Source organism: Urocampus carinirostris, chromosome 8, assembly GCF_059441175.1.
Source record: "Urocampus carinirostris isolate Australia breed hairy pipefish chromosome 8, RoL_Ucar_1.0, whole genome shotgun sequence".
Classification (NCBI taxonomy): domain Eukaryota; kingdom Metazoa; phylum Chordata; class Actinopteri; order Syngnathiformes; family Syngnathidae; genus Urocampus; species Urocampus carinirostris.
This window is the reverse complement of record NC_142356.1, coordinates 10,214,619-10,239,523: the sequence shown is the minus strand read 5'-3', so window position 1 is coordinate 10,239,523 and position 24,905 is coordinate 10,214,619. Positions and strand designations below refer to the sequence as shown.

Genomic DNA, 24,905 nt, shown 5'->3' with positions numbered 1-24,905 from the left:
ACAGTGGAACCTCTGTTCTCGACCATAATCCGTTTTAGAACCGATTTGTTCGATCACCGAAATCATTTTTCCCATTAAAAATAATGTAAATCGTTTTAATCCGTTCCAACACCCTGAATGTTTACCTTGAATGTTTAACGTAAACATGAAGCTAACCCAGGATAATCGTACGTTCGCGTTATCGTAATCTTCCGTACGAAAGATTACGCTAACATGAACGTGTAAAAATAAAAAAAATCAGGTCGTTTACAAGTCATTTAGCACCCGGGTCTCCACAACAAGTGGTTAGCGGTTCATTGGAAAGGGGGCTCCGTTCCAACACCCTGAATGTTTAACGTAAACATGAAGCTAACACAGGCTAATCGTACGTTCGCGTTATCGTAATCTTCCGTACGAAAGATTACGCTAACACGAACGTGTAAAAATTAAAAAAAGGATAAAGAAAAGAATTATGAATAGGATTTCTTACCTTTGTGGTGGTCAGCAGAAGGCGCAGGTGGACGGTGGAGCTATCATTTCTTTCTTAAATGCAATAGTTGTACGCACTACTTTTCTTTTTTCACTTGTAGCAACTTTGCTGCTTGAACTGACTTTCTTCGGAGGCATAATTAGGGGCTAAAACACTTGGTACACCTATATTAAAAGCGAAAGCAAAACGAAGTACGTCCGCACGCGATAACAGTCGGTCACGAAAAGAGCCATCTACACCCGTACGCCGCTCAGCATCGCACCCACTCACGCATTACCGGCGTTCGAACTCCGATTTTTTGACCGAACAGCGAAGCAACAATTTCTCGAAACTTTTGGTCGGACTCCGATTTGTTCGAACTGAGAGGCGTTCGGAAACCAAGGTTCCACTGTACTTAAGTTAGTTTGATATAGCAATCGTTAAACTCAGATGATAGTACATGCATTGACTGGGAATCGAACCTAGGCCTCCCACATGGCAAGCGAGAATTCAGCCACTGAACAACCAATGCTTGAAAATGCAAATTACGGTCCGGATCCAGAAATTACACCAAGGCAAATACCAACCAATATGGCAGGTCTTTTTTTGAGTCTATGAACTCAAATTGAAGATTTCATTTGATGACAAACTCCGGCACCCCCTCGTCCTTTGTCCTCTCAGGTCCGATGGTGAACGCGGCAGCACCGTCCAACGCTCCCCAAAAACTGATCCCCCCTCAGCCCACTGGGCGGCCCTCTCCGGCGCCGCCCTCGGTGCCCCCCGCCGCCTCCCCTGTCATGCCCCCACAGACACAGTCCCCTGGTCAGCCGGCGCAGCCCTCTCCCATGATGCCTTACCACAGCAAGCAGAGCCGCATCACTCCCATCCAGAAGCCCTGTGGCCTGGACCCCATGGAGATCCTGCAGGAAAGAGAATACAGGTACAGTAGACTTTGCGTTATGGCATCCCTGCCTAACAATGCTTTCCTGTTACCGTAAATTCCGGACTATAAGCCGCTACTTTTTCCCCAAACTTTCAACCCTGCGGCTTATTCAGTGATGCGGCCAATTTATGTAATTTTTCTAACGGGCGCCAGCGGCGCTCGAGTACAAAAGGTAAGATTTAGACTGCAACTTCTTAGCTTGAGCACAAATGAAATTAGCGTAGACATATCCTCATCATGCACATTGCAAAAAGAAAGGCACATGACGCAACTTTCAAGTTAAACGCATTCAAGCAGTCCGATATAGAAGGAAACAGAGCTATCGCACGTAAACATTACTTTGAGAGCGTGTTGCTAGCGTGTTGTTGAATAAGGGAGCGTGGGACGACGTTTATATGACTAAGTCTCTTTCCCATGCTGAAGGAAGACGACTTTGATGACGTCAGTTATAAGGAAGAAGATGAGGACGTTTTACCGTGCTCACTGCATGTAGTCATGTTTTTTTAACAGAGCGTTGCGAGCGTGTTGCTAGTAGCTTTTTGCTACCCTTCACAGGTACGGTTTGGGATGAAAGTTAGAATATTATTATTAAAGCTTTGAAAACTCTCGGTGTACCGTCTTTCTTTGCAAATATATATAACCATGTATAATATGTATTTGCAACTGTATATTTTTGTAATGTATTAATTTTAGAAACTTATTCTGATGTTTTGCATGAGCAAATGAGAAAGAAGGGGCGGGGCAAACGCAGGCTGGACAGGAAGTGGATGCAACCGACAATAGTGGATATATATTTTTCCCACCCTTACCTTTGGAAATGTACACTTTTTTTCCTTGGATTACTTTCAACGGGCACCCGGACTCTGCAGGTCTGCATTAAATGTTAAGTACCGGTATCATTTTCCGTTCATTTTGCCGGCTGCGTTTATTGGACTGTATCGGGTACGGGTTAATTTCGTGTTTGTATTGCGTTTCTTCAATGTGGGCGTATGCGGCTAATATACATTTTCCTCCCGAAATGTGGTGGGTGCGGCTTATAATCAGGTGCGCTCTATAGTCCGGAATTCACGGTAATATACTGGAACAGATTGATGTTAATCCCAGGGACCAACTGTACTAGGCTTTAGGTCAGGCCCTCAAACCGAACCACCAAAACTTTGATTGTTTGCCGAAGGTTGCAGGCTCGCATCACGCACCGCATCGCCGAGCTGGAGAACCTGCCAGGCTCCCTGGCTGGAGATTTACGGACAAAAGCCACTATAGAGCTCAAAGCATTGAGACTGCTCAACTTCCAGAGACAGGTAACGACAGGCTTTATTTAAAAACCCCTGGGGGCGACTGAGAGATTTTCTGGTGCGTCCAGCTGCGACAGGAGGTGGTGGTGTGCATGCGTCGCGACACGGCGCTGGAAACGGCCCTGGACGCCAAGGCCTACAAACGCAGCAAGCGCCAAAGTCTGCGGGAGGCTCGCATCACAGAGAAACTGGAGAAGCAGCAGAAGATCGAGCAGGAGCGCAAACGAAGACAGAAGCATCAGGTGGGCAAGCCGACAAATCATCAACAGTGTGTATTAATTAGCCCCCCCTTAGGGTTTAGAAACCATTTAATTCATGAAAAAGAAAACAATATCGATTTGAATAATAAGCAGACATAATGAACCAACAGGTAGGAATTGTGACAATCCAAGTGGGAAAAGTCCAATTCCCCGTAGGTCTCAAATGCAGAATCTTTATACTCAGTTGCGAATTAGAAAAATGTTTGTCATTACCATATTTTAAACTACTTTTTCTTATCCAAATAAGAAAAAAAGATACTTAATATGACCCAAATTATCTAATTAGTTAATTTTGAGTTGAATATTTCTTCTTGGCAAAATCTAAAATGAAAACAAAAATCTGTCATATAAGGTTATCTTTCTTTTTAGTCATTTTACCTGAGTAAAACTAAAAACTAAGAGTGTTTTTCAGTGTGAATTTTTGAGCAAATATTTCATTTTTTATATCTCAAACTTTAATCCCTCCTTTAAAACTCCTATTTTTTTTTTACTATCAAAAACCAGAAAAAGGATTACAAGTAAAATGTCATTTCAGTAGTATAAAATCTAGTAATTTAACTACTTGGTGGAATATGGTTCACTATATCTTAGTTTACTTAAAATAACTTTGCTAATTTGAATTATTTTTACATTTTAACTGTTAACCCCCCCCCCCCCAAAATAACAAAAATAATTACATTTTTAAATTGTTTTTGTAGTTAAATAAGAAAAAAAAATGATAAATATCTTTTTTATCAGGTTATTACTAGTGAAGAGAACTTAAGTTTGAACTGAAAAAATTGTCCCAAAAAAAAGAAAACAGAGTAAAAATATTTTTCTTTTGATTTTCTGATTTCACTCTTATTTTATTATTTTACCACAAAAACTGGCAGACAATTTTTGCTCATTTTAGATATTTTACTGTTGTTCGAGAATAACAATATAAACATAGTGTAGACCTAAACAAAAGACAATAATCATTATAATAAAATCCAAATATACCACAAAACTATTAACCAAGATTAATGGTGTGTATTACTTCCTGAGCCACAATGTCCACAAATGGTAAGAAAATGAATACGCAATTATGTCAATTTAAGCAACATGATAATTTAACAATAAAAAAAAACTAGAAACTGGTGCCAGGAATGATTTTTTCATACGTTTTTGACAGACGAATGAATTAAAGTGTGCCTTGGCTTAAACACTGTGGAGTATTAAACAAACGGACATTTGCACAGACAGATTTGTTGATGCAACTCACGCAGATGTACCCAATGAAGTGTCCAAAAGGGTAACTACCTCCTCTTTTTTGTTAATTCTACCATCTGGTCCTCAGGAGTACCTCAACAGCATCCTCCAACACGCCAAAGACTTCAAGGAGTACCACCGTTCCATCACGGGCAAAATCCAAAAGCTGACCAAATCTGTGGCCACCTACCACGCCAACACGGAGAGGGAGCAGAAGAAAGAGAACGAGCGCATCGAGAAAGAGCGAATGAGGAGACTCATGGTAACCCGGTTATTAGCATGCACCTACCTGGCTCCTTCGCTTCATGATCTCGTTCGCTCAGGCCGAAGACGAGGAAGGCTACCGTAAGCTGATCGACCAGAAGAAGGACAAGCGTCTGGCTTACCTCCTGCAGCAGACGGACGAATACGTGGCCAACCTCACCGAGCTGGTGCGAGCTCACAAGGCGGCGCAGGCCCTCAAAGAGAAAAAGAAGAAGAAGAAAAAGAAGAAGAAGGTGCATGGAAAATGACTTTAATAGAGTTGCCAAAAATGTAAACTAACTGATTCCATTAAGGTGGAGAGCCCAGAGGGACAACCGCCGACTTTGGGACCTGACGGGGAGGTAAGATAGACAGAAATACACTGGTACCTCTACTTACGAATTCAATTAGTTGTGGGAGTAGCTTTCTAACCTGAAACATTTGTAAGTAGAGATGTCCTTCGAATGTAAATGCACTAATTCGCTCCAAGCCCCGCAAAAGTATGATATATTTTTTAATGAATCATAAAAGAGCATCAGAACATGAAACAAATATATATTAAAATTAGATTACCGCACAATAAACATAAAACAAACGTCACAGAATGTAAAAAAACCAAAACGAGTAAGAAATATTTTTTGTTTTACCTTTTAAATGGCCTCTTTGTTTATTGGTCCTCAGCAGTGTTGTTTGCCCCACGTTTCTTGAAAAACTGATCAAATGAAGTTTTCATTTTCTGGATTTTGACAATCGGTGGGAAATGTGTGAGGCAGATGTCATAATGAATGATCGCTCGACCTGTCAACTCACTTTTGGGGAGAGGGGCTGATGAAATGATGGCTGCATCCTCATCCTTGTCGTCTCTAAACACCATCTACACAACTGTGTATGTTTTCATACCTTTCTGTTATCTCTTGCTTTGTTTTCTCCTTGCCTACTTTGTCTTTCATGGGGTCCATTGTGAATAGTAGCTCTTTGTAGCCATACCATGCAGTAGAGTGTTAACAGAGCGAGTAGGAAATACGAAGAGCATGCCAGGATTCCCGCATACGCAATGGTTGCTAGGTAGAATGGCAGCGCGTACTGTATTGTATTTTTGACTTTGTATCCTGAAACACCTTTGTAACTCCAGGCAATATTTTATATGTAGAGAAATTTGTAAATAGAGGTACCACTGTATTATAAAAAGTGCTTTTTCAACTAATATTTCTAATGTTGATCCGAAACGACCGCGCAGCCTCTGGATGAGACTAGTCAGATGAGTGACCTTCCCGTCAAAGTTATCCACGTGGACAGTGGGAACATCTTGACCGGGACGGATGCTCCCAAAGCGGGACAGCTGGAGACCTGGTTGGAGATGAATCCTGGGTAAGAAGGTTTTGTTTTTGTTTTTAAAACCAGGCTAAATTTAGCTAGGCGAAATTCATGGAGGACAAGCAGATCATTGGGAGTTTTAATGTAACAATATATAAATACCGTATAATTTTTTTTAGTTACGCAGTCATTTTTTTACATTATTGTACTATTTAAAAAATAATTCTGGTAAAAAAAGAAAAGAAGTATTGAACAGTGTTCATTTTACCTCTAAAAAGTGATGGGTCCGGGGACTCGAATGCTCAAAAATCTATGGGTCCCAACAGAGATCTATGGGTCCCCAAAATTTAGTGTTATCTAGGTTGAAATTGTAAATCAGCGACAAATATATAAATAAATATATAAATCTATATATTCAGTTTTAATCATCACACTTAATTGATAATACAAAGCAGTTATCACTTCAGATTTTTCAGTTCACAAAAATATTGTACATTATACAAAATAATATTGCTGAAATATTAGTCTATATATTCATGCAGTTTTAATCACTTCAGATTTTTCAGTTCATATATTCTTCGTGGTTTGCTGTCCCGCCACAGTTGTAATGCCTTCTCAAGGTCCAATCCATTATCATCCTCCTCATAGCGTAACCAGGAATATTATTGAGTCCATTTTGGCAGAAAAGTCCTTTTCTTGCTAGGAGTATTCTTTTGTTTATCTTTCGTCGAATCGTTCGCTTCAAAACACGTGTTTTCCTTGCCATCGCAATCTTCTGAAGAATTTCTCCGCCGTTTTTTCGTGCCGGAATTATTGCCATTGTTACCACTTTCTGTATTAAGTTTCGACTTATTACCGACACTGAAGAAATTACCAATTTTTTGTTGATTTGCACCTAATACCAACTGTTTTTTACGGAGGCATACTTCTCTTTCACTTGACAACCACCAAAACAATGACGTCATCTCGAAGCAACGAGATCTCGTTTGCCGAGATCGGTGCGAGACCAAAACAACAATGGCGGATCTGCCTGACGAAAAGTTTGGAGTGCGGTAAATCTTTGTTAAAAAAAAAAAAGTAATCGGGTAATAATGACAATTTTGTGTCAAAAAAGTTGATTTTTTTTCCCTTTTTTAAAATATGTGAATACTTAAATGGAACCCTTTTTAATTCATTTTAATTGCTGGAATAAATGTATAATTTTTCGTAGCTACGAGGTTGCCCCGAGATCAGACAGTGAAGACAGTGAGGATGAAGAGGAGGAAGAGGTTAGTGGGATTTTTTTTTTTTGGTTTTCGTTTTACTCCACATGCCCAAAATTTGGGGAAATGTTCCCCTACTGTTCTTCAGGAGGAAGAGGATGAGCATCAACCTTCAAGCGCAACAACAGAAGAAAAGAAGAAGATAAGTGACCCGGACTGCGAGGACGTGTCAGAAGTGGATGTGCGACACATTATCGAGTGAGTGAGATGAAAAATAACCCTGCTCTCATCCTTATCAAAAATGTTTTGTCTCTTATGTAATTAACGCCTGCATTAAAATGAGTAAATATTTCCTTTTTAGGAACGCCAAACAGGATGTAGATGACGAGTACAGCGGAGCAGCATTTGCACGAGGGCTTCAGTCTTATTACGCCGTGGCGCATGCCGTCACAGAAAAAGTCGATAAGCAGTCCACTTTGTTGATAAACGGACAACTCAAACAGTATCAGGTAAATATGAGGCAAACATTTCATCTTTTTTGGGCGATATTCTGTAATTATTATGGCAGATCAGTTGTGAGATGGAATGCAGCCCACTCACGGTTAAGCAAAGCTGCTCCCCTATTCACTTAAAATTAAGTCACATGAGATGCAAACTCTTTTATGATATCAGTTGATTTCTTTCAGCATGGAAAATGTTGAATCAAATACACTCCCCAAAATATCCTACCCAATTGACAGAAAAACGAGTATATTTTTTCGTTTTAAGATATTGTATGTTGTTGCTTTGATTAAATAAGGAAATAAAAACATTCCTAAGATACGGCAACTTGTCTTATCCAGCACATTTTAGGAAATGTTTTAGTAACTGAAAATAATTCAAAATAAGCAAAGAAATACAACCAGAATTTGCATATTTTTGACATAAACATTCATATTTTACTACACAAATGAGGTAAAAGGTCTTAATGGGGGCAGGGGGGGGCGTAATGTATAACAATAAATTTTCTGCCTTTGGAGTCACATTTTTTTGCAGAGTAGGAGTTCATGATATTCATTTTATTCTTTTTGAATAAAATATTTGTTGATTCTTCTATTCTTAAAATATATTTTGCAGGATCACTGCATAATTTGCAGCGTATGTATATATATATATATATATATATATATATATATATATATATATATATATATATATATATATATATATATATATATATATATATATATATATATATATATATATATATATATATATATATACTGGACTGTCTCAGAAAATTAGAATATTGTGATAAAGTTCTTTATTTTCTGTAATGCAATTAAAAAAACAAAAATGTCATACATTCTGGATTCATTACACATCAACTGAACTATTTCAAGCCTTTTATTATTTGAATATTGCTGATTTTGGCTTACAGCTGAAAAAAACTCAAAAATCCTATCTCAAAATATTAGAATACTTCCTCAGACCAAGTAAAAAAATAATTTTATAACAGCAAAACTAAATCAAACATTTGAAAATGTCCATTGATGCACTCAGTACTTGGTTGGGAATCCTTTTGCACGGATTACTGCATCAATCCGGCGTGGCATGGAGGCAATCAGCCTGTGGCATTGCTGAGGTGTTATTGATGCCCAGGATGCTTCGATAGCGGCCTTCAGCTCATTTGCATTTGTAGGTCTGGTGTCTTTCATCTTCTTCTTAACTATACCCCACAAATTCTCAATGGGGTTCAGGTCAGGGGAATTAGCAGGCCAATCAAGGACAGTGATGCCATGGTCAGTGCACCAGTTACTGGTGGTTTTGGCACTGTGGGCAGGTGCCAGATCATGCTGGAAAATGAAATCCTCATCTCCATAGAGCTTTTCAGCAGATGGAAGCGTGTAGTGCTCTAAAATCTCTTGGTACACAGTTGCATTTACTCTGGACACCGATGAAACACAGTGGATCAACACCAGCAGCTGACATGGCTCCCCAAACCATTGCGGACTGTGGGAACTTCACACTGGATTTCAAGCAACTTGGATTTTGCTCCTCTCCAGCCTTTCTCCAGACTCTGGTGCCTTGACTTCCAAATGAAATGCAAAACTTGCTTTCGTCTGAAAAGAGGACTTTGGACCACTCTGCAACTGTCCAGTGCTTCTTCTCCATAGCCCAAGTCAGACGCTTCTTCCGTTGTCTTGAGTTCAGAAGTGGCTCGACCATGGGAATACGGCTATTGTAGCCCATTTCCCGGACACGTCTGTGAACTGTGGCTTTTGATACCTGGACTCCAGCTTCAGCCCACTGTCTTTGAAGCTCCCCCAAATTCTGGAAGCGGCTCTTCTTCACAATTTTGTTAAGGCTGCGGTCATCTCTCTTGGTTGTGCAGCGTTTCCGGCCACATTTTTCCCTTCCAACAGACTTTTTGTGGATATGCTTTGAAACCGCACTCTGTGAACAGCCTGCTCTTTGAGAAATTTCTTTTTGTGTCTTACCCTCCTGATGGAGGGTATCAATGATGGTCCTCTGGACAGCAGACAGATCAGCAGTCTTCCCCATACTTGTGATTTAGTTTACTGAACCAAGCTGAGTGTTTTTAAGGCTCAGGAAACCCTCGCAAGGTGTTTCGAGTTAATTAGATGATTCAGGTGATTAGTTGAATAGCCTACTTGTATACTTTTTCATGATATTCTAATATTTTGAGATAGGATTTTTGAGTTTTCTTAAGCTGTAAGCCAAATTCAGCAATATTCAAATAATAAAAGGCTTGAAATAGTTCAGTTGATGTGTAATGAATCCAGAATGTATGACATTTTTGTTTTTTTAATTGCATTACAGAAAATAAAGAACTTTATCACAATATTCTAATTTTCTGAGACAGTCCAGTATATATAGTACATAATAGATTATTTTTTGCAGGCTTAACAAATTTTTAAGCCCTACATTTTTTTTCTTTTACATTGAGATTTTTTTTTAATTTTACATAAGAAAATATTATTTGCAGCTTAATTAAGAATAATTATTATATTAATAATGTAATAATAATAGCAATGAATAATAACAATTATATTTATTATTATTATATGAATTATTATAAACAGAATTTTAAGTCTTTTAATTTATTTTACACAATCTATTTTTACATTTTCCTTTTTTTTTCATAAGAGCATTTGAAGACCCCCTTGAAGCCACAATCTACAATTATTATTTAAATGATTTGCTAACTGAATTAAAGAGTAGTACATAATAGAATATAATTTGCAAGCTAATTATTTTAAAACTGATTTTTTTAAGGCATTTTTTTTTCTTTTACATTGAAATCTCTTATCTGACATTCCAAAAACATAAGCGGTGCAAATAATGGATGGATGGATGGATGGATGGACATTTTATATAAGAAAGTATTATTTACAGATAAATAATGATTAATTATCATACTAACGATATTATATTATATCACAAATTATATTCAAACTATTATTATAGTTAACTTTTTTTCACACTATTGTTTATTTAACACTAATTTATTTTTTTATTTTCCTTTTTTATGAGAGCATTTGGAGACCACCTTTAAGCCACGATCCACAATCATTACTTAAATTAATTACCAACTGAATTAAGCACTCGACAATTTTATTGTTTTTATTTTCCATTCTATGACCTCCAGAGACACTCAAGTTACTTGCAGGATCCAAAAAAATAAAAATAATGAATACAAATAAAATAAATAATAATGAATGTATGTATGTGTGTGAATTATTTTTGTCAATCTGCTTCTGCCATGGTTGGTTCTATCCAAAAAGAATTATTATTGGTAATCTTTCAGATTAAAGGTCTGGAGTGGCTGGTGTCACTGTACAACAACAACCTGAACGGGATCCTGGCTGACGAAATGGGCCTGGGAAAAACCATTCAGACCATCGCGCTCATCACGTACCTCATGGAGCACAAGCGACTCAACGGACCCTACCTCATCATCGTGCCGCTCTCGTGAGCTAATGCGGCAAAAATATAAAAATAAAATCCATTTTGTTGATCAATGTCCTTTCTGCCCACCAGGACTCTTTCCAACTGGGTGTACGAGTTCGACAAATGGGCTCCTACTGTTGTCAAAGTCTCCTATAAGGCAAGTTTCCCAGCTTTGTGTTAACCTTTACCTGGCAAGGGAACCACGGTTGGTAAAGTATACCAGTTGCAATTATTTGTAGCTCTATTTACCCCAATGGAGTTTATTTTTTTAATACTTTTTGCTTTATCGAATTGCATTAAAGCACAAAATATTAAAAAAACATTTCTTAATTATTCACAAACAATTTAACTATTTCAAATTTTAAACACTATATATTATATTAATGTATAATATCTATTATTTATCCATATGTACCATATTTACTCGTGTATAGCTATAACCTAATTTTTAATTAAAATCGGTATTAAATGTTACTTTTTCTCAGCTCAAAGTAAGCACTGTGAGTGACAAACGTTGTTGAATACGTACAGCCAAAGATTAAAATAATTTATAGACGATATAAACTATGACCATAAAACTTACAATAGATTTGTTATATAGTCTTTCAAAGTGATTCATCATCAGAGACCAAAGAGTTGTATCCTTCCCCGTGCTTATTTGCATTTATTTAGATATTCCAGGACAACTTTCTGTTTTCTCTATTCTCTCACACTCGTCTCTCATATCGACAATAAACATAGTGTGATAATAAGATTAAATCGAATGCCTTTCCATGTGGTAATTATGTCACTGGTGGTCTAGTGGTTATGATTTTGCGTTTTCACCGCCACGTCCCGGATTTCCCATTGTATCCAATATTTTGCAATTGGGGGCAGCACGGCGGCGCAGTGATTAGCGCATGTGCGGCACAGTTCATGTCTTGGGAACCTCCTGTGTGGGTTCAAATCCCGCTCCAGACTTCCTGTGCGGAGTTTGTATGTTCTCCTAGTGCTTGCGTGGGTTTCCTCCGGGCACTCCGGTTTCTTCCCACATTCCAAAAACATGCATTTTAGGTGAATTGGCCGGCCCAAATTGTCCCTAGGTGTGAATGAGCGAGTGAGTTGTCTGTCCCTGTGTGCCCTGCGATTGGCTGGCAACCAGTTCAGGGTGTCCCCTGCCCACTGCACGATGATTGCTGGGATGGGCTCCAGCAACCCCGCAACCCTACTGAAGATAAGCGGTGTAGCTGATGAGATGAGATTTTTCAATTGTGGTAAATTTGATTTTTCAACTGATTAATCAATGCACAAATACAGTAACATACTACTGTAAAACTGTGTGTATAACTTGCACACAAACTTATTTAGTTATACATGCATACATACAGTATACTATTCATAACATAGACTTATGTAGGTTTATATTTTTCTACTTTAAAGGAAAAAATACTTATTGGGTTTTTAGCTGTATTTATTCTGAATATTTAAGGATCTTTGTATTTTGTTTTAACCGTGAATGGGTGATGGCATACTCCAAACGAAGTTTTGTTGTTCTTTGACAATGACAATACATTTTCTGAACTGAATTCTGAATTCAAATGTTTTGATACTATTGGTAGCAGATAAAGTACTTATTTTTACTTAAATTAGCGAAATTACGGTATCCATCAATTTTTTATTTGGAACATATTTGTTTTAGAAATTTTGTTTAACTGGAGTTTTATGTTATTACACAATATTGTTTCAGCAAAAAAAAACCAAAAAAAACAAAAATTGATTTTATGAAAAAAATATATATTTATTTATTTATTTTGTTATATGTTTGCCTATGAATCAGAAAAAAAATATTTAAATGAAAAACATCACTCAAAATATCTACTACTGTTTAACTTTTAAAGAAAAATATTATTATTTGTTGTGTTTGAATGAAATAAATACAAAATAAAAACAAATTTCTGAAAGGTTACCCAATATATTCGGTCCACCCACGAGGCCTGGATTGTCCATGGTTCTCTCCTTCCCTCTCCATCGGCTGGGGAGAGAGCTTGTTTTTCTTCAAGGTTAAATTTACTCCTAAGGTCATTATTATCTCCTCAAAGAAAACATAATCATGCTTTATCCAAAAATTTAATAATAACACTTTTCATCAATAAATCCAATAAAATAAAATAAAATTGTATTTTAACAAACTGAACAAAAGTAATTATTTGAATTGAGTTGAATTAAAATTTTAAAACAAAAACTATTAGGTAAACGGATTGATGTTTAAAACAAATACTGAATGGTAAAAATAAAATAAAAACAATATTTGAAACAATTATATGGGCCATACATTTAATCAATAAGAAATTGGGATTTATTAAACAAGCAGTACTAGAGTTCAGGAAGAACAATTTAATTTCTTAACAGGCTTTTAACCATTCTTGGTATTTTACACCAGCGTGTAGCATGTTTTTTTCATTCTTTTAGGGTTCTCCAGCTGCTAGAAGAGCATTTGTCCCTCAGTTGCGTAGTGGCAAGTTCAATGTTCTCCTCACCACATACGAGTACATCATCAAAGACAAGCAAGTCTTGGCTAAGGTGGGATTTACGATCACAACGTACTTTTCTTTGCAGGCATTTATTCCTGTATTTTCTCAATATTCTCTTAGATTCGCTGGAAGTACATGATCGTGGATGAGGGCCACCGCATGAAAAACCACCATTGCAAGCTGACTCAGGTGCTGAACACGCACTACCTGGCGCCCAGGCGCGTGCTGCTCACCGGGACCCCGCTGCAGAACAAGCTGCCCGAGCTGTGGGCTCTGCTCAATTTCCTCCTGCCAACCATCTTCAAGAGCTGCAGCACCTTCGAGCAGTGGTTCAACGCCCCTTTTGCCATGACAGGGGAGAAGGTGAGGCTGGCGAGATTACTTTAACTGCATTCAGGCACTGTGTTGAAAAAGCAGGTTTTACAGAAGTAGATTAGACAATGAACAACCTTTTTAGGTCTGAATAAAGTTGTACTTCTAAACACGAGAATCTCGGTTTACAAGTTTTAGGAACAAAAATCTTGCTAGCCATAAAACGCCAAATCCAGGTCACAAGCAGTCCCAGAGCCTACCACTAGAGGCCGCTCAAGACACGTGACTGCTCTCCGCCAGCATCAGCTGGTTAAAGTTTGTGCATGCAAACTATTACAGGCAGAAACGATTGTGCTGTACATTTTTCTGCGTGTACATTGATTTAAAGTTACAGGAAATTTCATTTTAAGTGTTCAGTAAATGATTACGCATCTTCAACAGTCTTTCGATCTCATACCTGTCAATATCTGCCAATTTCTCCCCGAATTTATGACTGCAAATCCTCTTAATATGTGATAATAAACCTTACAAACAACCCAGCACCTATTCAATCACAGCAAGACAGACTATGTAAAATACAGCAAAATTATTAGCAATCTACCAGTGACCGGGACAATCCTAATTCAAACCGAAATGGGCTAAATGAGATCAATTTTTTTTTTCTTTAAATTTCATCATATAACAAATAAGTTGACAAGTATGTGATCTGTCACTCCTTACATAAAGCAAGGAAAGCAAATCCAATGATTTTAAACAAAGTTTACAGGTCTGGACTTTTCTACTTCGACCATTCTTGCACATATTTTGCATAAATTGTTAGGTTTCCTGTGTTTTCATTGCCTTTATATTATAAATCCATACTACATTAAATAAAACCTGAACTGATGTAGCATTATTCAAAATGGATGGTGATGTTGCTGGTATGAAGAGGAAAGAGACACTCTTTCTGTAGCTTATAAGGCGTCACAACTTTAGGTGACACCGAACCCCTAATGCCTCTGTTAAGCAGGTAGCCGCTATCGGTGTGTGAATGTGTGTGTGAATGGGTAAGTTTTAAGCAAATTGTAAAGTGCTTTGGGAGGTCTTTAGTGACTTGAAAAGCGCTATGCAGAACATTTTACCATTTATAATGTGTTTGTGATGTCATTGTCGCTTGACAGTATTTTCAAGAGATAAAAAAAACAGGTGGATATAGGTTGGTAGTTCTTATTCTACAATAAAGCAAACTGCTGAGATGAGACGAGAAAATCTAATATCGCGAGGAAATACTTTCTGGGTTGACTCCAACTTGAATATTTGAATGGATAGCTACTGGAGCATTTAATGACAATGTAATCAAATGAAATAATGATTAGGAGTTAAGTTATCTATGCTGTGTAACAGAAATTATTTGATGACCCATGCTTCAGGATATTCTGCTGTCCCAAATTGTGTAATGATTGTGTTTCATCTTTAAATCACCCGTTATAATCTTCCGGCCCCTCCCGCAGGTCGATCTAAACGAAGAGGAAACCATCTTGATCATTCGCCGTCTTCACAAAGTACTCCGCCCTTTCCTGCTGCGGAGGTTGAAGAAGGAAGTGGAGGCACAGCTTCCAGAGAAGGCACAATAAACACACGAATGTGAACCAGTTTCTTTGGGGTTCAAATCTAACCTGTACAGTTATTTTATCGTTTGTCTCCGTTCTCTACCTCGGTGAATCCTGGTAGGTGGAGTACGTGATCAAGTGCGACATGTCGTCTCTCCAGCGAGTTCTCTACAGGCACATGCAGGCCAAGGGCGTCCTGCTAACTGACGGCTCTGAGAAAGACAAAAAGGTTCAGTATACAACTTTTGTCCATGAGCTTATATGATTCACTGCCAGCTTCGCTAAGATGGATCTTTGACGTCTATAGCTGTCAATGGCAGCCTATCTAAATGGATTTTTGACGTCTATAGCCGTCAAGGGCTGTCTGGCTAAAATGAATCTTTGATTTCCAAAGCCAAGATAAAATTCATCTTTGAGTCTACGCATCTAGCAATTTAGCTAAAATTGATATTTGTTGTCTGTAGCTGTCAATGGAAGCCTATCTAAAACGAATCCTTGACATTTATAGCCATCAATGGCAGTCTAGTAAAAATAATCTTTGATATCTGTAGCCGTCAATAGGAGTCTAGCTAAAACGAATCTTAGATGTCTTTAGCCGTCAATATTAGCCTAGCTAAAATAAATCTTTCACGTCTTGCTAGAATGAATATTTTATTCATATAGCTGTCAATTGCAGCCTTGACAAAATAAATTGTTGACTTGTATACCCGATAATGGCAGATTATGTTTTTTTTGTTTTGTTTCTATTTTTTTAAATCTATACCCATCTGTGACAGTCTACTGAAGCCATCAATGGCAGCCCGTTTACAATCAATTGTTGACTTGTATTGCCATCTATAACACCCTAGTTAAAATGCATCTTTGACATTATCCAGATGCATGTTTGACAGCTGTATCTGTGTATGGCAGCCTGGCAAAAATGAATCTTTGATGTCCGTTGTCATCCAAGGCAGCTTAGCTAAAATTGATGTTTGACGTCTATACCTCTCTATGGCAGCCTAGCCAATATGAATTTTTGACATTTATAGCCATCAATGGCAGTCTAGTAAAATGAACCTTTGATATCTGTAGCTGTGAATTAGAGTCTAGCTAAAACAAATCTAAGATGTCTTTAGCCATCAATATTAGCCTAGCTAAAATAAATCTTTCACATCTATAGCTGTAAATGGCAGTCTAGCTAAAATTAATATTTTATTTATATGGTGGTCAATTACAGCCTAGCTAAAATAAATCTTCTGCCTTGTATACCCGACTATGGCAGCCTTGCTAAAATCGTTTTGTTTTTTTAGTCTTTTCAAATCTATACCCTTCTGTGACAGTCTAACAAAGCCATCAATGGCAGCCTGTCTACAATGTATTGTTGACTTGTATTGCCGTCTATAACACCCTAGTTAAAATGCATCTTTGACATTATACATGATGAAGGCTAAAATGTATATTTGACAGCTATATCTGTCCATAGCAGCCTGTCAAAAGTTAATCTTTGATGTCTATAGCCTTCTAGGGCAGTTTAGCGCAATGGATGTTTGACGACAATAACAGCTAAACTAAAAGTGATGTTTGACGTCTATAGCTCTCTATGGCAGCCTGGCCAAAACTAATCATTGACCTTTATAGCCATCAATGGCAGTCTAGTAAAATGAACCTTTGATATCTGTAGCTGTCAATTGGAGTCTAGCTAAAACAAATCTTAGACGTCTTTAGCCGTCAATATTAGCATAGTTAAATTGATTCTTTCACATCTATAGCTGTGAATTGCAGTCTAGCTAAAATTAATATATTTTTTAAATAACTGTCAATAGCGACCTAGCTAAAATAAATTGTTGACTTGTATACCCAAATATGGCAGCCTAGCTAAAAACATTTTTTTTTTCAAATCTATACCCTTCTGTGACAGTCTAACGAAGCCAACAATGGCAGCCTGTCTACAATGAATTGTTGACTTGTATTGCCGTCTATAACACCCTAGTTAAAATGCATCTTTGACATTATACATGACTAAGGCTAAAATGTATCTTTGAAAGCTGTATCGGTCCATTGCATCCCGGCAAAAATGAATCTTTGATATCTACAGCCATCCAGGGCAGCTTAGCTACAATGGATGTTTGCCGTCTATAGCTCTCTATGGAAGCCTAGCTAAAATGGATATTTTATGTATAATGCCGTCAATGGAAGCCTAGCTCAAATTTGCGGTTTTTAACCGTCAATGGTAGTCTAGCTGAAATCAATCTACGACGTCCTATATGGCAGAGAACAAGTTAAGCTAGCAAAAATGTATCTGAATGCTTTCTTTTCTGCGTACGAGCAGGGCAAAGGTGGCACTAAGACGCTGATGAACACCATCATGCAGCTAAGGAAGATCTGTAACCATCCTTACATGTTCCAGCAGATTGAAGTAAGACTGAATTATTCACTTAAAAAGTGCTGATATAAAGAGTTTTTTTTTTTACTTGAAGTGGAAGTCAACCTAAAAAGTCTGCTAATAATATTTGGTATCTGTTTCTACTGATCTAAACATGATGTTTTTTCTTAGGAGAATTTGAGTTTAGAAGCAATTTCCACCTGTTTTTATCAATCTTGGAGGGGGCGGCCATTTTGAGAATGCTCAGAAAACAATTAATCACTGCTCTACTTTAGGAAGTGGTTAACCGTAATTGGATGTTTTCTTATGGTTTGTAATGTCATCTTCACAGTTTTCTCAAAATGACTTCCCCTAGAGATGGACCAAAATAAGTGGATTTTGCTTTTAAATTATTTGATAAATATTAATGAAAAGTAAAGCATACTTTTTTTAGATTCGGATGACTTCTGGTTCAAATTTTAATATTATGATCCTCATTTGGGGGTTTGTTTTTTGTACTAAAAGCAAAATATGTAAATTTGTTCGATAAATATTGGGGCTTTTTTCAACTCTTATCTTTTCGATATTTGAACCCCACTGTACATGTCTAGAGCTTAAAGTGCTTTTTAAATGATATTCTGACTATTAATTGTAATATCTAGCCCGTAGTCTTGTTCTGGGTTTTTAAAATAACCAAACTGACTATTTTTTCAGGAATCTTTCTCTGAACATTTAGGTTTTTCTGGCGGTGTTGTCCAAGGGTAAGTGGTAATGACCTGTGCAAATGCGTGCATTCAATACAAACTCATCATCTTTTGTTTTTTGTGGTCTGTGATTCAGCCCCGACTTATACAGAGCTTCGGGAAAATTCGAAGTATTGGATCGGATCCTTCCCAAATTGCGAGTAACGAACCACAAAGTATTGCTCTTCTGTCAGATGACCTCGCTCATGACTATCATGGAGGACTACTTTGCCTATCGCAGCTTCAAATATCTGCGTTTAGATGGTAAAACACAAACTATTTCCTTTGCATACAAATCGTTTAAATACATTTATGTTAGCCTCAAATTTCATATATCTCATCTCATCTCATTAGCCGTACCGCTTATCCTCATTAGGGTCGCGGGGGGGGGGGGGGGGGGGGGTCGGCTGTAGCCCATCCCAGCCATCTCCGGGCAGTGGGCAGAGGACACCCTGGACTGGTTGCCAGCCAATCGCAGGGCACACAGGGACAGACAACTCATTCGCTCATTCACACCTAGGGACAATTTGGACCGGCCAATTCACCTGAAATGCATGTTTTTGGAACGTGGGAGGAAACCGGAGTGCCCGGAGGAAACCCACGCAAGCACGGGGAGAACATACAAACTCCGCACAGGAAGTCTGGAGCTGGATTTGAACCCACGACAGGTTCCCATGACATGAAACACGTTCCACAATTTTTGCATTCATCCGGCACAGCAATCTAACACTACACTCACCAACTAGATCCTGTCTCGGCAGCAGATGGCGCCATTGTAATAAATATACAACCGGTTGGTCAGAACCATACACAAGTTAAATCTTACCTGTATTTCTAATTCTACATTTTTCTACATTTGTATTTATTTCTATTCATATAATTATACATAACAATACATTTAATTATATTTTGCCATTTTTAAGCAGGATTGTTTTCAATGTGAAGATTTAGGTCCCGAGTAAAATATATTAAAACATGAGAAAAAAAGTGGAAAATTAATAATTAAAAGAGACCTTGGAAAGATATATGCTTTTCTTTGTTGTCATTTTTATCCTTATTTTTAACTTTAAATTGTCACAATTCAGGGTTGGACCCTTATCCTTAAAAAATAATCGGTGTCTAATAAACAAAACCCAGGTACAAAGTAACAAATAAACAAAAAACAAACAAGTGGTCTCAAAACAACTACCCAAATGTGGAAGCAACAAACAAACGGGACAATGGCAATGATTTGACAGCCTCTGCTGTCGAGTACAGTCTGTATTAGGAGCTGAAATAATAAATTGCAGGTGTGAGGACGGATTAGGTGCAGGTGAGCGCTCTCCAGCCACTCTCCCCAGGTTGGCGCTTTATAGGAAGGAAATAGTGTGTCTGGTCCTGACAAATGTTTCCAGGTTTGAAGGACTAACATAAATCAATCATGTTTACAAAGCAGAGCAACTTTTCCAGTTCATTTTTAGATTTTCTTTACACATTCAGTTGCAACTGTTTACGTCTGTTTACAGCCAGGTAAACTATTTGGGGTTCTAATATCCAAATTACAGCAAATTTTAACATGGGTAGAACTAGTGTTGAAGCTGTCAATTTTGTGTCAGGCACCACAAAGGCCGAAGACAGAGGAATGTTGCTAAAGACGTTCAACGATGCGGAGTCAGAATATTTCATCTTCCTTCTGAGCACACGAGCCGGAGGACTCGGGCTCAACCTGCAGTCGGCCGACACTGTCATCATCTTCGACTCGGACTGGAACCCGCATCAGGTTTTATTATTACATTCGCTCCTATTGTTTCTCCATCTTTTAGATAATAATAATGAGATTCACAATTATATAAGTTTGTGACACTGCAGAGAAAAATTCGAAATGGAAAAACAATTAAACAATACAATGAAATGAAAGTAAATACTTAATGTATGTTATTGTTTTTGTCTTAAGATGTATTTATATTTTTAAGTATTAGTTGTCTTATTTTACAATAGTTTTAACTTTTATTGTAAATAATACCTGAAACAGTTAAAAATAATACTGTAAAGTAAATCCTATTTGTTATTATTTAAATATTCGTTTTTATTTTGCTCATTTAAAATTTTTGTTTTCTTACTTTGACTGTTATATTTATAACTCTTTAGTTTAGTTTTCAATTTCACTTTTAATATAGTTTTAAATTTTAATATCGTATAGATACTCCTGTTTTTCTTACCTAACAATGGTTGTATTTATTGTAAAATGAGAAAGAATATACTTAAATTCGTCCACTAAATTAATCTAGTCATTTCAAAATATAGTAAAACAATAAATAAATAAATACATTTTAAAAAATAATACTTAAAAAGACTAAAACGATTATGTCAGATGACAGTTTTTTATTTTAGACATTATCTTCTTATACAGATTTTTTTTAAATAAATTATGTAATTAAATTATATAAATGATACTTTTGGTCTTATCAAATAGAGAAATAAATATGTATATTAAAAAAAGGAATATGGTAAATAACTCAAGCTTATAGTTGCAGAGTTCTATTTTCTAATTTTCTACTGTACTCACTTCAATCTAATACTTAATCTCTAAGTCTTTTTTGCTACCCAGGACCTGCAGGCCCAGGACAGAGCCCACCGCATCGGGCAACAAAACGAGGTGCGCGTGTTGCGTTTGTGCACCATCAACAGCGTGGAGGAGAAGATTTTGGCCGCTGCCAAGTACAAACTCAACGTGGATCAAAAAGTGATCCAGGCCGGCATGTTTGACCAGAAGTCATCTAGCCATGAGCGCAGGGCTTTCCTGCAGGCCATCTTAGAGCACGAGGAACAGGACGAGGTCTGGGGGCAGGACGTGTGTCTACGGATTAATGTGTGTGCGTGCACCAACAACACTGCAATTTTCTTGGGGGGGTTGCCTCAAGTTTTCCAGCTGATGCTCTGCTTATGTGTCATGCCGCATTTAGGAGGAGGACGAGGTTCCTGACGATGAGACCGTCAATCAGATGATTGCCAGGAGCGAGGAGGAGTTTGATCAGTTTATGGTCAGTGCGTGTTACGCTTTTCAAAATAGAATTTGGGTTACTTAGATCAAAGTTTTTCAAGCAGTATGCTGCGGCAAAATTGTCTAGTGTGCCGCAGGAAATTGTTTAATCTTATATTTGCAAAAAAAAGCATGCCAATGCCCAGTATTTTTGCATACTTCCAGTGACCGGCCAAGAAACTAACATTTTTTTCGGAACACTATTTAAATGCTCTTTATTCCACTCGTTATATTGGGTATTTTTGTATTCTATATCTCTTATTTTATTTTTTTAACACAAGTATACTGCTGGAAATGTGAATTTACCCACGGGGATGATTAAAGTATCTTTCTATTGCAAAATATCCATCCATTCACCCATTATCTGCACCGCTTATCCTCAGTAGAGTTGCGGGACTTCAAATTATAATACAATAAATCAAATAATATTAAAATAGTGCACATAATATTGCTGATTCTGTCAGAACCAGAACAGACGGTAGACCCAAACGCGTAACGTTTCACACCAAGCTTTGTTGCGGAAGCGGAGAAGTAAGGCGCCGGAAAAAGAACGCCAGCGATTCGGTGAACGCTGGGCAGGAGAAGCAGGAAGCCCACAAGATCCGAGCGTGGTCTGAGGGCAGAAACAAGTCGGGCAGCTGAAACAGGAGATCGAAGCGTGGTCGGTGGACGGAAACAAGTCGGGCAGCCGGGACGGGAGATCGGAGCGTGGTCGGAGGAAGGACTCAAGTCAGTTAGCCGGAGACGATCGGGAAGCCAGGGGCAGATGAGTAGGATACAGAATATGACGGGAGTCAAAAAGTCCTTGCCTCGCGTTTGCGGAGGTTTGCTGGCGGACTGATAAGGAGTGAATGAGAGTGTTGAGTTTAAATAGGAGGGGACCCAATCAGAAAACGAACAGCAGCTGGAGCCAAACAAACAGGCATAGGTGATGGGCAAATAAGGACAGATTCTAATAATGGTTTTCTTATCTTACCCAAAACAAACATTAAAATAGAAAGTTAGAAACTAAGTAAGATAATACCTAAAACAAGTGAAAATACAGTAAAAGTCTAGTAATTGTGCTTTGTTTTTACATATTAGTTTTCATTTTTAACCAACTTTTATAATAGAATAAAAAGATAATACCCAAATAAATACTGCAAAAATAAATACATCTTTGTATGTTTTTGTTTTACTCCTTTCAATTAAAAAAATAAATAATTTTACTTAAGTTTTAACTTTTATGCTGTTAAGATTTAGAATGAGATGAAATCGTGTGGATGCCCCAACAATTGAAAACAAGTAAAAAATACAGAAAAATTAAAGTGTATACTCTGTGTATCTATTTGTTTTTTTATTTAAGGATTTATTTATAGGCTAATTATATTGCTCAATTTAAGTGTTAGTTTTTTATGTTTCATTTTTGTTTTTAATTTATTGTAAAGTAAGAAAAATACTACCCAAAAATACAATAAAACGAAAAAAAAAAAAGGTAAATACCGTAATTTTGGACGCACCTAAAACCCTAAATTGGCCAGAGATTTTACAGTATAATTTATACCTCAGTGTGCCTGATATACCACAAAATATGGTGGATAAGACTGGAAATGCATACATTATTTATACATGTGTGTTGCTACACAAGGTTTTGCAGTAGTTGAGCAAAGATCAATCGACATCACTGATCAAAATCGCTAAATATTACATGCAACAGGATTCGAACTCAACACTTTAAAAGAACACTAGTGGGAGAGATAACATATGAAAAGGTAAATATTTTAAATGAAATTAAATGTAAATATTTTGCATTTATATAGCGCTTTTCAAGTTAATGAAGACCTCCCTTCACACTTTCCCTTTTACACACACTAACTAACCGATACCAGCATCAGCCATGCAAGGCAACTAGGGATTCAGTGACTTGCCCAAGGACACTTCGACATATAACTCGGGGGGGGCGGAAATCAAATCTGCGACCTCTTGATCCCATGAAGAGCACTTTACCTCCTGAGCTACTGTCACTTTCAAATAAATACATTTATCTACCAATGAGGCAAAAATTTCTCACATTATCTGTGAGTCAATCTTAACAGATGATAAACCTATAAGAGGGTGTATACATGCTGATGTCACTACTAAATCTGAAATCTCATTAGTTTAATTAAATAACCAAATGCCCCCAAAATATTCTATGGATGTGTGTGATCGACGCCAGCAGAATACAATTAACATGGCAACCTACCGAAAGTATTGGATTATCTAAAAAGAATCTACCGTATTTAGTTGTGTAAAATACACTTTTTTTAACCTAAAAAATAATTCAAAGTCTGGGTGCACATTATACATGAGGTTCAACCAATTTATTACAAAATATTGGTTGTAACGGGATTCGAACTCTTCACATGATACAAAGACAATACATTTGTCACTTACAATGCTTAGAATAGAAGTTAGAATGTCCTGTCATTGTAACATGTGTTAAGGCACAACGATACAAACATTCATCTCTGCTATCGTGACTAAAAATGGTGTTCTAATGAGATCAAATCTACTGCCTTTTCATATGTCACCTATACCATTAATGGTCCAGTGGTTAGAATTCTGTGCTCTCACCAACACGACCCGAGTTCACTTCCTGTTGTATCCAACCCCAAAGTTCAAAATGAGAACTAGTGAAACAAAATGTCATCCTGATTTTTAACAAAAAATAAGGGGTCCACGTTATACTTGAGTGTGTGTTATGAACTGATAAATACGGTGATCAAGACAAAAAAAACAGTTCCAAGTAATGTATTACCAATTTACATAAATTGATATTGTTCTACTGTTGCTTTTGGTCCTGTGACAGCGCATGGACCTGGACCGCCGGCGCGAAGATGCTCGCAATCCTCGCCGCAAGCCTCGATTGATGGAGGAGGACGAGCTGCCCACCTGGATCATGAAAGACGATGCTGAGGTGGAGCGCCTCACCTGCGAAGAGGAGGAAGAGAAAATGTTCGGCCGAGGTTCCCGCCAGCGTAAGGAAGTAGACTACAGCGACTCACTGACAGAAAAGCAATGGCTCAAGGTAATTGGAGGGAAAGGAGTCAGGGACAAAAGTCACGGGGGTGTGGGTGCTATACTGACTCTCGGTCTACCCCTCCCCGAGCAGGCCATCGAGGAAGGCACTTTGGACGAGGTGGAGGAGGAGGTGCGTACCAAGAAGACAACTCGTAAGAGGAAACGCGATCGGGACGTGGACCTTCCCCTGCCCTCCTGCTCTTCGGGGGGGAGAGGGCGAGTGGATAAAGATGAGGATGCCAAAAGGCAAAGAAAAAGGGGGAGGCCTCCAGTGGAGAAGATCTCCCCCAATCCTCCTGCCCTCACCAAGAAAATGAAGAAGATCATCGACGCCGTCATCAGATACAAAGACGGGTAGGAAAATGGCATCGATCTTTAACACATCGTAAGCAAAAAATAGTAAGAAGAAATCAAAATTGATTTTGACAACAAGGAGAAGGCCCAAATGGTTTTGGAGTTG

At 37.8% G+C, this 24,905-nt stretch overlaps 1 protein-coding gene across 3 annotated transcripts in view; it reads left to right on the top strand.

The window, feature by feature from the left end:
• Positions 1-24,905, top strand: part of smarca4b (SWI/SNF related BAF chromatin remodeling complex subunit ATPase 4b) — a 44,019-nt gene that overhangs the window by 6,156 nt on the left and 12,958 nt on the right. Inside the window, exons 6-29 of one of the 3 annotated variants that reach the window (XM_088341577.1) lie at positions 1,130-1,388; positions 2,566-2,692; positions 2,755-2,928; positions 4,265-4,438; positions 4,500-4,673; positions 4,734-4,781; positions 5,657-5,787; positions 6,944-7,001; positions 7,084-7,193; positions 7,297-7,444; positions 10,747-10,910; positions 10,980-11,046; positions 13,338-13,448; positions 13,520-13,762; positions 15,202-15,315; positions 15,422-15,529; positions 17,609-17,695; positions 18,356-18,402; positions 18,482-18,648; positions 19,980-20,143; positions 20,972-21,232; positions 21,327-21,404; positions 24,234-24,452; positions 24,537-24,799. In XM_088341577.1, coding sequence (XP_088197703.1) covers positions 1,130-1,388; positions 2,566-2,692; positions 2,755-2,928; positions 4,265-4,438; positions 4,500-4,673; positions 4,734-4,781; positions 5,657-5,787; positions 6,944-7,001; positions 7,084-7,193; positions 7,297-7,444; positions 10,747-10,910; positions 10,980-11,046; positions 13,338-13,448; positions 13,520-13,762; positions 15,202-15,315; positions 15,422-15,529; positions 17,609-17,695; positions 18,356-18,402; positions 18,482-18,648; positions 19,980-20,143; positions 20,972-21,232; positions 21,327-21,404; positions 24,234-24,452; positions 24,537-24,799 — 3,496 coding nt within the window. Of the gene's footprint in view, positions 1-1,129; positions 1,389-2,565; positions 2,693-2,754; positions 2,929-4,264; positions 4,439-4,499; positions 4,674-4,733; positions 4,782-5,656; positions 5,788-6,943; positions 7,002-7,083; positions 7,194-7,296; positions 7,445-10,746; positions 10,911-10,979; positions 11,047-13,337; positions 13,449-13,519; positions 13,763-15,201; positions 15,316-15,421; positions 15,530-17,608; positions 17,696-18,355; positions 18,403-18,481; positions 18,649-19,979; positions 20,144-20,971; positions 21,233-21,326; positions 21,405-24,233; positions 24,800-24,905 lie in introns of all 3 variants that reach the window. The other 2 variants (XM_088341576.1, XM_088341575.1) reach the window with 2 other exon arrangements.